The sequence below is a fragment of the Apaloderma vittatum genome, unplaced genomic scaffold (assembly GCF_000703405.1).
Source record: "Apaloderma vittatum isolate BGI_N311 unplaced genomic scaffold, ASM70340v1 scaffold14336, whole genome shotgun sequence".
Taxonomy (NCBI): domain Eukaryota; kingdom Metazoa; phylum Chordata; class Aves; order Trogoniformes; family Trogonidae; genus Apaloderma; species Apaloderma vittatum.
The window spans coordinates 35,076-49,153 of NW_009721331.1; the positions used below are offsets into that span (position 1 = coordinate 35,076).

General features: G+C 43.3%; 1 protein-coding gene across 1 annotated transcript in view; it reads right to left on the reverse strand.

Annotated features, from left to right (window-relative positions):
* Positions 1–13,407, reverse strand: part of NPAS2 (neuronal PAS domain protein 2) — a gene marked incomplete at its 3' end in the record, with an annotated part of 47,799 nt that extends 34,392 nt beyond the window's left edge. Inside the window, exons 1-4 of the mRNA XM_009871345.1 lie at positions 13,361–13,407; positions 8,049–8,197; positions 4,618–4,709; positions 1,242–1,331 (exon numbers count right to left, since the gene is read on the reverse strand). Of these exons, the coding sequence (XP_009869647.1) occupies positions 1,242–1,331; positions 4,618–4,709; positions 8,049–8,197; positions 13,361–13,392 (363 nt within the window). The remainder of the gene's footprint in view (positions 1–1,241; positions 1,332–4,617; positions 4,710–8,048; positions 8,198–13,360) is intronic.
* Between the last annotated feature and the right edge of the window lie 671 nt (positions 13,408–14,078).

Below are 14,078 nucleotides of genomic sequence, written 5' to 3' on the forward strand. Positions count from 1 at the left end.
TCCAGCAAAAACTTTACCTCCCCGGCAGCAGATCTACTATCTCCACTAAGAATCAGAATTTGGAAGGGATAGCAATGAAACCCCTAAACCATGAAAGACAAGAAAATTCCATGGAAATCAGCAAGTGTATGAAGACCCAATAGCCTGTGTGCAGGACTGGGTGCTGCTCTCTGCCTTTGAAGTGAAGGCAAATGACAGAAAATAGTCAACTATTGGTTTTCTCAACTATTGAGGATTAAAGAAAACTGAAATAGATAAATTCAGTACAATCTGTTGTTGCATAGCAATATTCTTGCATTTACCAGGAGCTGCCACCTTTCATCAAGTTCCTTTCGTCTCAGAAGAAAATAATTTTTTTCATATTACAGCAAGATAGTGTGTGTGAAATACATTTGTCCGAGTAGAAAACATAACACGTATTTGGTGAAAAGGTAAATGAGAGAAAAAGAATTGTAATTTTCCGAAGAACATATCGGGGGTGGTGGTACAATAATGATTTGGCAGCGATTTTTCTCTCCTGGGCATATATTTATTTGAGACCCAGCTACTAAAAATGAGTGCGAGAATTAATCCTTAATTATTGTGCCATTTCTCCTAGCGCAGCCTTAGCAACAGGAGCAGGGCTCAGAGCATTCCCTCTCCCCTGCTCCTCCAGCCCAAACCGGCACACACAGGAGTGTCTTTCACAGCAAGACCCAGCAGCCCGCAGATAAAACAAGCCCCGTGTGCCGGAGCCCAGCATCAAGCATTGGCTCCACCAGCACCTTCCAGGAGCTCCCCTCAGGAATGCACAGTCGAGCTGCAGGGACAGCTCGGCAGCAGCCCTCAGCTAACTCTGAATTCGGTGGGGCTTTTTTTGTCCTTTAGCTCCCCGGCAGCAGAATAAGGCCCTTAACAAGCTCCTCGCCGTGCTGCCAGAGGCACTGGTGCTATTCTCTGCTAGCTTAGAAATCAGAGATGGAAAAGATCAGCCAGGTCACCCTGTCCCTCCCCTGGCCAGAGTATTCCTGCAGAGCTTTTTCCATTCAAGCCAAAGTGCCTCATAGCAACAAAAATCTGACGGGTATGAATCACACAGAGAGAGAACAGAGCTGATCAACAGCAGTGTCCAGCATAACGCAAAGACTAAACCCTTCACTGCATTTTTGGGGAAACACCACCCACTGCTGTTTTGCATCTGTTTCTAAAAACACAGGGCCCGATCCTACGATGAAGGAAAAGCCGATGCCAGAGTTACTCACCGGTAAATGCCCTAGAAGAGGTGTGATGCTGTCAGACACATAGATGATGCTTCCACCTGTGGTTACTGCTATAATGAAGCCATCTAATGCCTAAAGAAGACAGACAAGTGGAGAGTGCATTAATAAGAACGAGTGGTGTAAACAGGGCGTCTCACTGCGCATTGATCAAAACAGTTTGACTTCAGAACCATATTGTTATCGAGCTGTAGGAACGTTATCTCAAGTTGCAGAACAGTAATTCTCTGATTTTACAGTCTGATTCAAGTTTTACAACACTCTTTGTAGTCTAGTAAAACCTACTATTGAAGCAACAAAGGGCTCACAGGAACATTTCATGTCTCAGTTTTTAAATTAATCACACATTTTAATAATGCAAAATGACTAAGACGGGATCCCTTGGAAGTTATTAAAATGAACATTTGAGCTCTGTGTAAATATCAAAGGACGATGAAAGGATGCGGTCCTATCTCAGAATGGTACTTCGCTGCAAACCCCATAAATCTCACTTTGTGTTAATGTAACGTTGTATATTACTGGGCTTTCATGTAAGTAAAAGCAATGCAAATGACCAAATAATCCTGGGTCTGAGTTTTAATTGAGTGATTTATTTTAAAGGTCATGGTATTAGATCACTCATTCCAAGAGAAATTCACTCTTCTACAGTGTTTATTCCTCACTTTAGTCCCTTCTTGTGGTAAGCCTCGTCACTCCTAGGACTGAAGGGGAACGTCAGCCTTACCCCCATCCTCTGCACAAGGGCAATTTCACCTTCAAAATCAGTTTCTTCTTCAGTCTGACCTGCAAAGTTTTGAGCTAAATGTTGTTCGAATGTTAAAACAAGGTAGATTTCCAGATCTAAAGCAACCTACTCTGACCAGAACCCCCTCAAAAATTTAAGACTTGATAGCAATCTGCTCAGAGATTCTACTAAACCCTTCCTGTTGTAATTCAAGAGCCCAGTGCCTTCGAGCTGAGGAGGTCTGGGTCCTGCCTGTCATTTCACTGGTGATCTGGACTCGGTGTTGGCTGCAGCATTTGAGCAGTACGGGCTCTGCAAGCACAACTGAGCCGGAGCAGAATTTGGCTGTGCTCCAGAGGCAGTACCTGTTCGGGAGACAGGTGTGCTGCAAACAACCTGATTAGGGTGCCATGGGGTTACAAAACCTTCCTGCAAATCCAGGCACGCCTCTGAGCCAGACTGGCAGTCGATCCTGCGTGCCGCAGCATATCCTTCCCGACCCCCCGCTGACTTCAATAAAGGAAAGATTTCTGAGAAGACTGGAAAATGCTAATTGTTTTTTTTTAAAAAAAAAAAGAACTGGAAAAGAAAACACAAAGCCTCAAATAAAGAGAGAAACATATGTTCCTTTTTTTCCAGAGAATGCTGAGCACCCACAACTATTTAAGTCAATGGGAATCTGCTGGTGCTACAATCCTTTGAAAAGCAGGTCAATAACTTATACCCCGGTAGAAGAGTGTGTGTTTAGCATCTCTGAAAACCCTCCAGCTGCTATAGTTAGTTTGATTTTGTAAATCTAAGTGCAGAGAATATGTTTTTCTTTAGTGTGGTACATTCAAGCTGTTTTCTAAAATAGCATGATGGATGTTAACCCGTAGAAGAGAGCAGTGGTTTTACAAGGCAGCTGGATTGTGCATGTTACTATGGTGAAGGTTGTTGGTTTTTTAAAAATCAACCCTTTATTTCATATCCAATGCAAATTATATAAAGTGACTCACAACATGGTTTTGTGGTAAAATCATGTTAATATATGCATACATAATTCTGGTTTTATTTACTCACAACTAGTCGTTCCATCATTAAGAGGGCACATCCCTCTTCGAAGGTTCACTACTGCAACAGGCATAGATGGACAAACAGCCTAATACTTGTTCCTATGTAATTTGATGACAGCCTTTTCAATGGGGTAAGAAAGGGCCATTTTCAGGAAAGCTGATGTATTACCGCAGTCAATTATGCTCTGATTCTTTTGTATCAACGCCTGAAAAAACCCCTTCCCATCTTTTATTAACAGGATGGGAAAAACTTTAAGCAGTCTTGTCCAAATGTTAATAAAATAAGATTAGTAGAAAGACAAAAAAGCAGAGAATGATAAACAGCTGGCTCAACTGGATATCCCAACACCCAGTTCTGTCTTGAAGGGCATGGAAAATCACAGTAGCAAGAAGGTGATTCATAAGGTGGGAAACTAAAAGCAATTGCTTTCACCTAAAATTGTATGGCATACAAGTAGAATCAACAAGGGCCCAGCAAGTCAAGCCAGCTGGCAATTTATTGCTATCTGAGGGAAATATTTCTTTGCAGGCTGAAGGAGTTACGTATGTTAAGTTCCTGCGTGCTGAGATGGGAATGGGCGGTTGTCACCGCAATGGGAGCAAAGCGCCTCGTAACGCTGCACCAGGGGACTCTCATCAAAACAAACTGCAATGGCCGAGGGACTGCAAGGCCCTGGGGGCCAGCAGCACACCTGGGCTTTGTGTCATCCCCTGGTGGGCCAAGCAGCTCCCCAGCATCCCTCCCTGCCCACTGCCAAAGCCTGGATCATGCCCCACGTTCACAGCATTTGTGGGAAGCGCCTTCTCAAAGGACACTGCGGGGCCGTGCAACCTCCACGTGTTTAGTATGGAAGAAGATCCTCACTGAAGAAGGTTCTAGCTGTAACTGAGAGAGAAAACTGCATTTTAGCAGCTTGTTTGCATTTCATCTCAAACCGGCATGAACACTGTTGAGTCACCTCCCTTCAAATCCCAGCTAGTGTTAAAATCACCTATGGTAAACCTTACAGGTAATCTAAAAATGATCATTGTAATATAACCCTGCTCCCTGTTAGAATAAAAAGGGTTTGATAAAGGCCTTGAAAATCATTGGAGTGGAAGCAGTAACTGTATCGAACCAAGAGGAGCTGTCAGGTTTTATTCGCCTGTACAGCATCTGGCACTAGAGGGACGCAACACTGTTGGTTTTTAGGTGCTAGTCTTGCATGAATATTAGGTAATAACAACGCTTTCCAAGAACAGGAGAAAAACTGCCACCTGCCCATTTCCTCACCTCAGTTTTTAAAAACAAAATGTAACCTGTGATTTGAATCTCTCCCCTGGATTGCATTTCTGGGGAGTCCCTGTGCAGTTCCACAGGCTGCGGCAGAGCAGTGCGACGGCACCGTCGAGTGAAAAGCAACATGTGGGGAATCTTAAACCCTCGTCTCAGTGACAGCTCTGCTCGATGATCAAATATGGGTGTACCTGAAACCTCTTTTGGAACTGCAGATGATATTTTATTCTAGATACATGAGCATGTATCTGGATACATGGGCATGACTTCTAGACAAAATTAGGATAGGTACATATGCATGTTCACCTCCAACATCAGCTGGGTGAATTCTTCGTTGCTGAGAAATGAAGGCTTCCAGTCTTGCTGAATTTCAGAAATCTCCGTCTGTGCTGAGACTTCTAGACAAATAAAGCATTTCAATTTTTTAAATTCAAAGAAGCTTGTATCTTGCAAGACTATACATGAGTTGCTATGAAAAGATAGAGAACACCTTTATATTCAAAAATTGCAGTTTTCAAGCATTGGTTTTGCATACAGATACAGTAACAACTACCTAAACTGGACCCAATCCTGAAATGTTGTCCTCATTTTTTTTTACTCAGCTAGGCTTGAACTCACTTCAGAAGGAGCCTGTATTCACATAGCCATTGGCCTCAAGCAGCATTACTTGGATATTGATAAAAAGATAAAATCATTTTGCGTGAAATTATTTATAGCTTAAAAATCAGGATGCCAGAGAGCTAGGGTTCAGCCTACAGTTTCTGTGCCAAACAGGGAGAAACAAGAAAACTCCTTCAGAGGAGCCCCAAAGGGCCACGACCCCAAACAGCAGAGGTACTGCTTTGTTCCCCAAAACTGGAGTGAAACATGAGTATTAGCATTGGAATGGGTTGCCAAGGGAGGTGGTGGAGTCATCATCCCTGGACATGTTTAAAAAACGGCTGGATGTGTCACTTCAGGAGATGGTTTAGTGTTAGGGTGATGTAGGGCTGTAGATTGGACTTGATGATCTTAAGGTCCCTTCCAGCCTTGACGTTTCTATGATTCTACAATTTGCTGCAGCCTTACGCTGGTGCTGCTCCCCTGGTTTCTCCCATGCCTACTGCCAGCCCTGTGGTGCAGGGCAGTCCGGGAGGGGGAATGGAGCATCAGCCTCTCATCCCAAATTATGTCCAGAGGAGAGGATTTGTCTGTGCTGTTGGCCTAGAGGGGGTTTGCCCCACAATTGGCCAGTCCTGGCCCCACAGCAGCCTGAGGATATTTGCTCACCATGGGCTTTCCTTGGAGGGGTGCAGGCACACCAGGGTAACAAGTCACAGCTTTGCAGTGAAACTGGGGACTGTAGCAGAGGTAGCTGGATGCACTGTGGTGAGCTGCTTCCCTTCGAAAACCAGCCACTCATGTTAGTTCTGCCTGAGTCAGACAGGATTGTGGGGAACAGATCTTATAATTTAGAGAGACTTGAGTTGGTTTTGTTTGCAGCTTCCCCTACCTGTCTACGAGTGCTCCCTCATTCAGCTCCAGTAGCGAGGGGATGCTGAGCACAGCCTGTCTTCTCCTTTCGGCACCGCCTGCTAATTAATCCTATTGATAAACGCTTCCAGAGCGTGTAATACCCAACGCTCCCTATTTGGAGCGCACAGGCAAACTGGCCAGAGAAATGCAATTGGCTAAATGATATTAAAGGCAGTAAATTTATAACAGTGCTTGTGCATATTGTTGCCTAGAAAGAAATCAAAGCCTCTGTTCAGGCTTTATTAGCGGAGATGCAGCTGTCTGCTTCCACCAGCTCATTTGACTTGCTTCCTGCACGGCTGGGGGCTGTCACTGATAGCACAGAGGCTCTCCACAGCCCCGGTGGTCTTACACAGAGGTTTCAAAACCAGACTAAGGAAAGAGAGAGAGCAGCCTGTCAGATTTTTACTATGTAGTTTCAGGATATAGGATACATAGCTTGGAAAAGCTGATACACATGAAACAGCGACTGTTAGAAGAATTACTTGAGATTCGGGAGATTCTGTGGATTATAAGGGAGGCTGTTTATGAAGAAAAAAATCTGAAAGTTGACCTCCTCCATTATGACTAAAATCTTGGTTTAGCCTACTAAATGAAAGGGAAATACGATTGAATAAACCAGATTCAAAGTATGTTGAAGATAATCAACATTTTTAAATGCTGATGCTTTGTATTATATTGTGTGACTACTAATCTAGTTTAAAAATAGGCAACATTTGCTTTTTTTAGTAAGTGCAGAAAAACCCAGCCACAGTTTGACCCAATTGCTGTGGAAGGATTTGTGACTGTTAGCTTTCTTTTACCTAGTTGTTATTCCAAAAATGAAGTGATTTTTTGGAGTAAACTATTTGGGCTATCAGCTACACTTATCTGTAGTTATTAAAATCTCTTGTGATTGTTTTTTGCTTGGCTTTATAATTGAGCATATTCATATCCTTCTTTACTCTGCCCTGGGCAGCTAAACAAAAAAAGATACATTATTACTGTTATTTTTTAATAGGTATATACAATTATTAAACTTTGGGATGTCCTAGTCATGCCCTCCTGTATGAAATAATCTTGTGTGTGGCAAAAATTCATTTGAGGAGAAACTACATTCTAACAACAGAACCACTATAATTATTCCCTCAATAAGTCTGACATTTGTGACTCCACTGTGTTGGGAGTCACAATATATGAGTCTTATGGTCTTTTCTGTTTCACCCAGAGTTTTGCAGGGAGTACAACTGGATAGTACTGGATCAGCAAAGGCGAGCGGGGTGATGCGGTGCATCAGCTCGTGAGAGCTCTTTCTGCTTCATGGGACCAGGGACGTTACCCATGGTCACCCACTGAAGCCTCTTCCTCACAGGGGCAGAGCAAGAGAGTCCCATTTTAAACTAGTGCCTAGATTTATAAGGGAGAAGCGTTTCAATTCTCTGCTGCTGGCAGATGTCCACGTGTCAGGGAGCCCACAGTGCACGTTCCTCTCACCCACTAGAAACTAGACCAACCAGACTAGACCAGCAGGGTCAGAAATCTCCTCTGCCCTCCATGAGGGTACATTTCTAAGGGATTTAACTGTCACAGCTGTGTGCATTTTACAAAATAAACGTCTGGCTTTCTGAGGCTGAACTTGACTACTGCAACTGCATGCAGTACAAATGCGACACAGCTTCTGCTTGTGCAAACCAGGTGAAGCACGTCAGCTATCTGCAGATGCTATTTGCTGTGGATGCTTTGAAAATTGGGACCTTTTCTGGACTGAGTTTTCTGCTCACTGCGGAAAATTGAGTCCTGCACAGTCCACTGAGGAGCAGGGGGCTGAACAGATTGCTTCCCTGCTTTTCTCTGCAGAGAAGCTGAGGCAAATACTTTGTTCTTCTGCTCAGAATATTACAAATTTCAAGGAAGGGAATCTTCCCTCTGGCTCCAAATCTTTCTTCTTCAAAACATCCCTCTTTTTCGCACATGCTACAAGGCTCTGCTCTCTGCCTTCCCTCTGGTCCTGACATTCACCTCCTTCTCTAGCAGGTTGAGGCTCATCCTCAACTAAAGAGAAGCCAAGAAAATGGATATGGGCAGTGTGATACCAGCAAATGGTCTTTTTTGATGAGATAGAAAAAAACCCAACACCTTTTGTTGACATTTTAAACTTCCAAGCCATTCTGATAATTACTGAAGGAAACAGAATATTGTAGTAGCTATTTAGCAAGTGCATGAAGAGCTGCAGTAAATCTTACCGTTGTGTTTCTGCAGAAAGCCGATGACTTTTTCCAGTACAGTAGTTTTGTCCATTTTGCGAGTGTTGCCTGGAAGCATGGAACTGAGCTCTTTGATGAGTACATTGAACTGATCGCGCCTCTTCTTCTCAGACTTGTTACGCGAAGCCCTGTAGACAGGGGGAATAAGAAAGGATGACCAGGAAAAATCATCATGCACTTCCTTTTTGCACTGTACACACATGGAAATTAGATTGCTGTGTGCCTCAGTATGTGAAGATTGACACTGGCCTCCAGTGAAGATGCAGAGACAAGTAGAAGGTGACTGTTTCTATCTCTTGCTCTCGTCTTAGGCCACCTTTAGAGTCCAGAGGGGAGATGGAGGCTCTGGTTGCCTCTCTGTGCCACCTCTGGACACTCCAGTCGAGCCTAGGAGGCCAGCTGGAGAGATGCTCCAGATGGAGAGAGCTCTCTCCATGCCCTAGGCATGTGCAGGATCTTGAAAGTTCACATGGCCTCTGAGAAGGCACTCAACGCAAGAAGAAATAGGAATACTGTGAGAACAGTAAAATCATCCATAAAGAAGAATTGGACTGGTAAAACTATGGGTCAAACCCATCTGTGCAGTCTTAACAGGAGAGAAGGACTCCGGTCTTGCAGCTCAGCCATTGCACTGGAGCTGGGTCCACCTAGAGGGACCTGCCCACTTTGGTCACAGGTTCTCTGGCTACCTCCAAGCTGCCTTACAGAGAGGAATTGGGCTGTTGTCTTTTCCGGTCATTAAGATCAGAGATATGGGTAGAGGTTGCTGCAGCTCCCATCTAGTTCATATGCCACCCATTTCAGCCTCCTTTCCAAAGTGACAAGGGCAAGCAGGAGGGAGGCCATCAACATGTCTCATCCCAGCACGGACCAGGTGTGAGTCTGAGATATGTTCCCAGACCTGGGGGCTCCGAAGTGCTAGCAGGCGTCCCCTACTTGCCCTTGATCTCTCTATGCCACTGGAAAAATAGCTTAAGGTCACGGTGCCCCAACTCTTTAGGTGTACAATGAGGACTCTGCAGCTTGCTTTGCCAGTTTTATCTGTTTAGCTTGCAGGTTCCTCAGAGAGAGACTGCTTCTGCTGCTGTGTTTGAAGAATTTAAAGGAAGAAAGGACCTGATTACATTTGGGGTGTTTTAAAACCATCGTAATAAAGTCATTAAGGCTGTCGATAATCTTTCTGGCATGTGAACTTTTTTTTTTTTAAATTGTATGTCAACCTATACATGAGCAAGTGTTTTCTGCATTATTCCCATGAATATGAAAACCATTCTATTCAGAGGGGATCACCCTGACTTCTGTAACCATGTGAAAATAGCAATAAACACAACCCAGGAGGTTTGTTTGTTCTAAAAGGTCCTCAAGCAGGCAAGATTTGCCTTGTTAATTATGTAAAGATCTAAAAAGGAAAGAAAAGCCAACAGTCTGGTTTTCTCTCTGAGTTTCTCAGTCCCAACTAACTCTGCTGTACCTCACAAGCAGCTCTGCTTCTGAAAATCAGAGCAAAACTGAGCCCACCATCTGCATCCCTCCTAATACGAGGATGGTGATAAACATTTTCAGCAGAGAAATCACTGCAGAGGCTTCTGGATGTTACTACTGACAGAGGGGTAATTTTTGTTTGTCTTACTCTCAACCCTGAACACACTTGGAGATATGCTGGATGGAAGCCAACACTTGATTATTTTACAGCTTTGAACACAAGAGATTGGGTGGGTACTGCCTGACTGATTTCAGCCTGTTCTTATTACAGTGCAAAAGCTGTCAGAACAAGATGTGAAAAGCTCCAGCCTTATCCTATTTCTGTACAGTTCAAGGGGACGTTACGATCATCAGCATTTTACTTCCTCATAATTCAATCCTCAGTTCATTTTAAGCTCAAAGGGTCCTGATCATCCTGAAAATAAAATAAACCACCAAGCATCTATAGGGAAAGCGTTGCTTTATAAAAAAAAAATAAAGAAGCCTTGACAGAAATCTAAAGAATCTATTTTTAACACTTGACATTTTATTCACAAAGGAAATTTAAAAACTCCTCTAGTGGAAATAACTATACCAAACCTGGATGGATGATCACAGTAAAATCTTAAGAAGAAAAAAAATAAAAAGAGAGAAAAAATCTACCAAAATTAGGTCATCTAAACTATCCTTGCACAGTTGTAAATGCTTTGTTCAGTCCGGTTGTAAATGCCTTAAATAATGCAGTTTTCATCACTTCCCCTGGAAGATTATTCCCTTGCTTTGCTTACTTCACTGCTAGGGCATATAATTTACAGTAAGCCAAAACAGCTTCTGTCTCAATTCCATACTATTTGTCCCAGTTCTCCTCCTTCCTCATTACTCCAGAAATAAAATATTGTATCCAAGGGGAAGAAGGAGACAGTATGGATAAAATCTGGATTTTTAGTGAATACAGCTAAGGGCAACTCAGGATAGCTTGAATTCAGAATGATCAAAATCACCTACGTAAAGTGTCTTCTAAATAGCTATTTTCATTGTCTTATATATTTGCTGCTTATTTTCTTAAAGAGAAACTGATACTTGCTGTCGAGTAGCCATTACATCTTACTGGTTTACAATGATATGTAGCTTTACATTAAATTTCATATTTCTTTTTGCTGTCTGGTGGGATACACTATGTATGCATCAAAGCAAGTAACCAGACCACATACCTCCATCCAAGTTCTTAAATTTACTTTTTATTGGAGTGAAAAATGGCAGGTGATAGTCCTTACTTATTAAGCACTTATTTAAGGTTCACTTCAAGCTGGTTTTGTCTGCAGTTAGGAATTCAACTGAATTGCAAAAAAAAAATTTAAAAATAATTTATTATTAAATCAAGCTAAAAGAAAAACAGAGAAAAAAGTGCACAAAGCACGCTTTTTGGTTTAAAATTAATAAATCTAAAAAAATGAAGTAAGCCTCATGTAGCATCAAAGAACTGAAAATGAAATGATGTTTTCTGATCTCCAGAAGATCAGAAGACCTCAAAGAGGTCCTCGATGCTCCCAAGTGCGCTGCCATCATATCCATATTTCAGTCCTCAGGTCTTTGGAGTGAAGAAGTGCCTTAGGCAATCAAAGGATGCAGAATGGGGCTCAAAATAACCAACGTCCTGAAGGAAGAGCTATACATCTTTGCCAAATACTGACTGCTTGGTCCAGGGGTGGGAGTGCTGGTACATCTCCTCTGGAGAGGATGAATCCTTCTCTCATGCCTGTGTAATACAACCTGTGTGCGCCTCATGAATTGCTGCAGGTAGTGACTGGTGTGCGTGTGTGTCTCTAACCTGAGAAACCCAGCTCCAGGCTTGGCTCCATCCCCAAAGGGTTAGATCCAGAAGCTTCCGGTCTCACCTACTTTTAACACAGAAAATGAAAGTAGAGAACAATTTTCCTGGCTTTTTTATCCCATTTCTCATTTCTCCGAACAGAGGGACCCAGTCCTTTTATTAAATAGGGAAACTTGAGGAGTTTTCCCTGCAGCATGGGACAGATGAGAATCCTCAGTTTTCAAGACACAACAACAAAATGCTCAGCCAGTGGCTTCTCCCAAATCTGACTCTCTTTAAAGCTTTGGAAGAAAACTTGTAGCTTTTAAATTAATCTGACTTGGTTTAGTACATTTATAAGAACTCAGACCTCTCATGGTTTCAAACTTAATTTCAAATTTAGATTTATTTCTAAAAAGCAAAATATATTTAAATTACAATTTAAAGAAGAAATTTCCTTTTTTTTCATTTCCAAGGCTATAATTTTTTTTATCCACTTCGATAGAGGCCTGCCCCAGGGTATGACAAAAATTCCCTCCAGGAGCAAACGGCATGCAAACCACACCAGATGGTGGTGACAATCGCTGATAGCGAGGATATGCGTTATCCTATTTTTGTCCTGTATGCATTTGTTTAACACGCTGTTTTGTTTCGTTTTAAACAATTAGCACACAAATATCTCAAAGATAATCAGGATTGTAAGCATGCGAAGCAGCGATGCAAGGTGGGGCTCCCTTCCCCTGCTCCATTCCTTGATCCCACGGCTCTGGGGCAACGTGACACCTCCTGGTGTCCAGAGCCCTGGGGTGGCTGTGGTAGGAGGCATCCCTTCCCCAAATCTGCCTCCTCTCCTGGTCCCAGGTGCCTGCCTGCTTGACAGATGTTTAGGCAGAGCCGTACCCCATGTCGGGTCTCTCCTGGGCATGCAGCCCTTAATAAAGAGGGGTGGCCCGGGGGGGATGTTGGTGGACCCATGGCCTCAGGGTGAGGTTGTTGGGTCAGGGTTTTGCTCCTGGTAGCAAAGTCAGGGCTTGGGCAGCTTGAGCACGCACACCTTCGGAGGAGGGAGGGAAGAGGAATGGCTGAGCTCGGTTGCAGCCCGCGCTGACCTATATTGGCGAGGAAAAGCTGCAGGGAGGGGAAAAAAAAAAAGCAGAGAAGGAATCAAAAGAGACGAGACTGGATCAACTAGTTGTGCCTGGAAATACTCTCGTTAGAGGGAACCAAGGGGGAAAACACGGGCAACCCCACTGCTCCCTCTAATGCAATTAGACTGCAGGCTGAGGTATTGATAACGCGTCCAGAAAAAATCCTCCAAACCTCTCCGATGCTTCTAGAGAGCTTTTCTGTAGATGCCAGTCAGATCTGACAGCTATTAAGAGTTACATTGCGTGTGTCTTCTGCCTTGAAAAAAAACCTTCCCCTCCTCAAAAAGTGTTCACAGCAATTTCCTGCCAACCGGGACTTGATGGTGCAGTGCAGAACGTACGTGAATAAAGGTTTGTGTCAGTTTAGGGGTGACACAGCACTTTTCACCGTCTTTCTCTGCTCTGGAGGTAACTTCTGGGTGTTTTCATTACTGTGAGATAGGCATTGCTGAATAAACAACCATCATAATAGGGGAAAAAAACACTTTTCAAGTTCTTTTTCTTTTGCAAAATGTGTTTTTAAAAAAAACCCCACACCCCATTTTTATACACTCAGGAAGCTCAGATGATAGCAGCAGGAGTATGTTGTTTGTTCTTCATTTCTTGTGTTCTGCAGTAATGCGAAGAGAATGATCAATGCCTTGGATTTTTTTGACATTTTCCACAGGAAACATCACTATGTTATTTTCTTCTTACAAGGTAGCCAAGAATAGGAATCTGTGAGATGGCAGTTTTTCAAGTTGTGCTTGGCCGTATTTTACTCTCTCTCTCTCTGATTAATTGATTATGGATAAAACAGCTTCTGCATCAACAAACAGTATCAAGCTCATCACAAGTGAAACAGAGAGTTACAAGAGAAAAAAAGTGCTCACCTCTTTGCCCTGTCTTTCTCATCTTCATCCATTAGATTGTCTAAGCAGTTTTTCCTGTTGAAGGAATGCAAGAATCATTACGAATTGTCATTTTGTTAGCTCTGCTTGCAGGTTAATCTCAGAGTCGCTCTATTGAATTTTAATAACAGAGTGATGATATCCAGGTCAGATAAATGTGTCAGCAGTGCTTTATGCCACAGTCCTTGGTTTTAGGAAACATCCACTGTGAGTGCGTCACACTAGCCTGAGGCGCTCCAGCTAGGAATCAAGGCTGCCAGCCACAACATGGTTTGCCTGCTAACTTGCAGGCTGGATGGACCCTGGGGTCTGCCCAAGTTGAAAAGGCATTTTTAGTGCTCCTACATTCCCCCAAAACTATCCCCAGTGCAAGAGCTGGCATCACTGATTCTTTTCACTTCTCAGGTGGAGTTTCCTAACTGGAAGGCTCTCTGTCCTCCACTGTGGGCTCTGACCTGGAGACAAGAGAGATTCAAATTCTAAGTGTACTCATAAATCCCACGGCCTAAGGCTCACTGTGAGAAACCCCTCATGTAGCCCTGGCACCAACTGTGGGGACCACACTATGCTTGTCACTCTTTTTGCTGATTTTCACCAAAATGTTGCGACCCGCTGTCAGGTTTATAGCCCAATTGCTCCACCAGTTTGAGCTGCAAGGAGAAAGAACTCCAAACACAAGATGTGTCCATAAAGCCACATG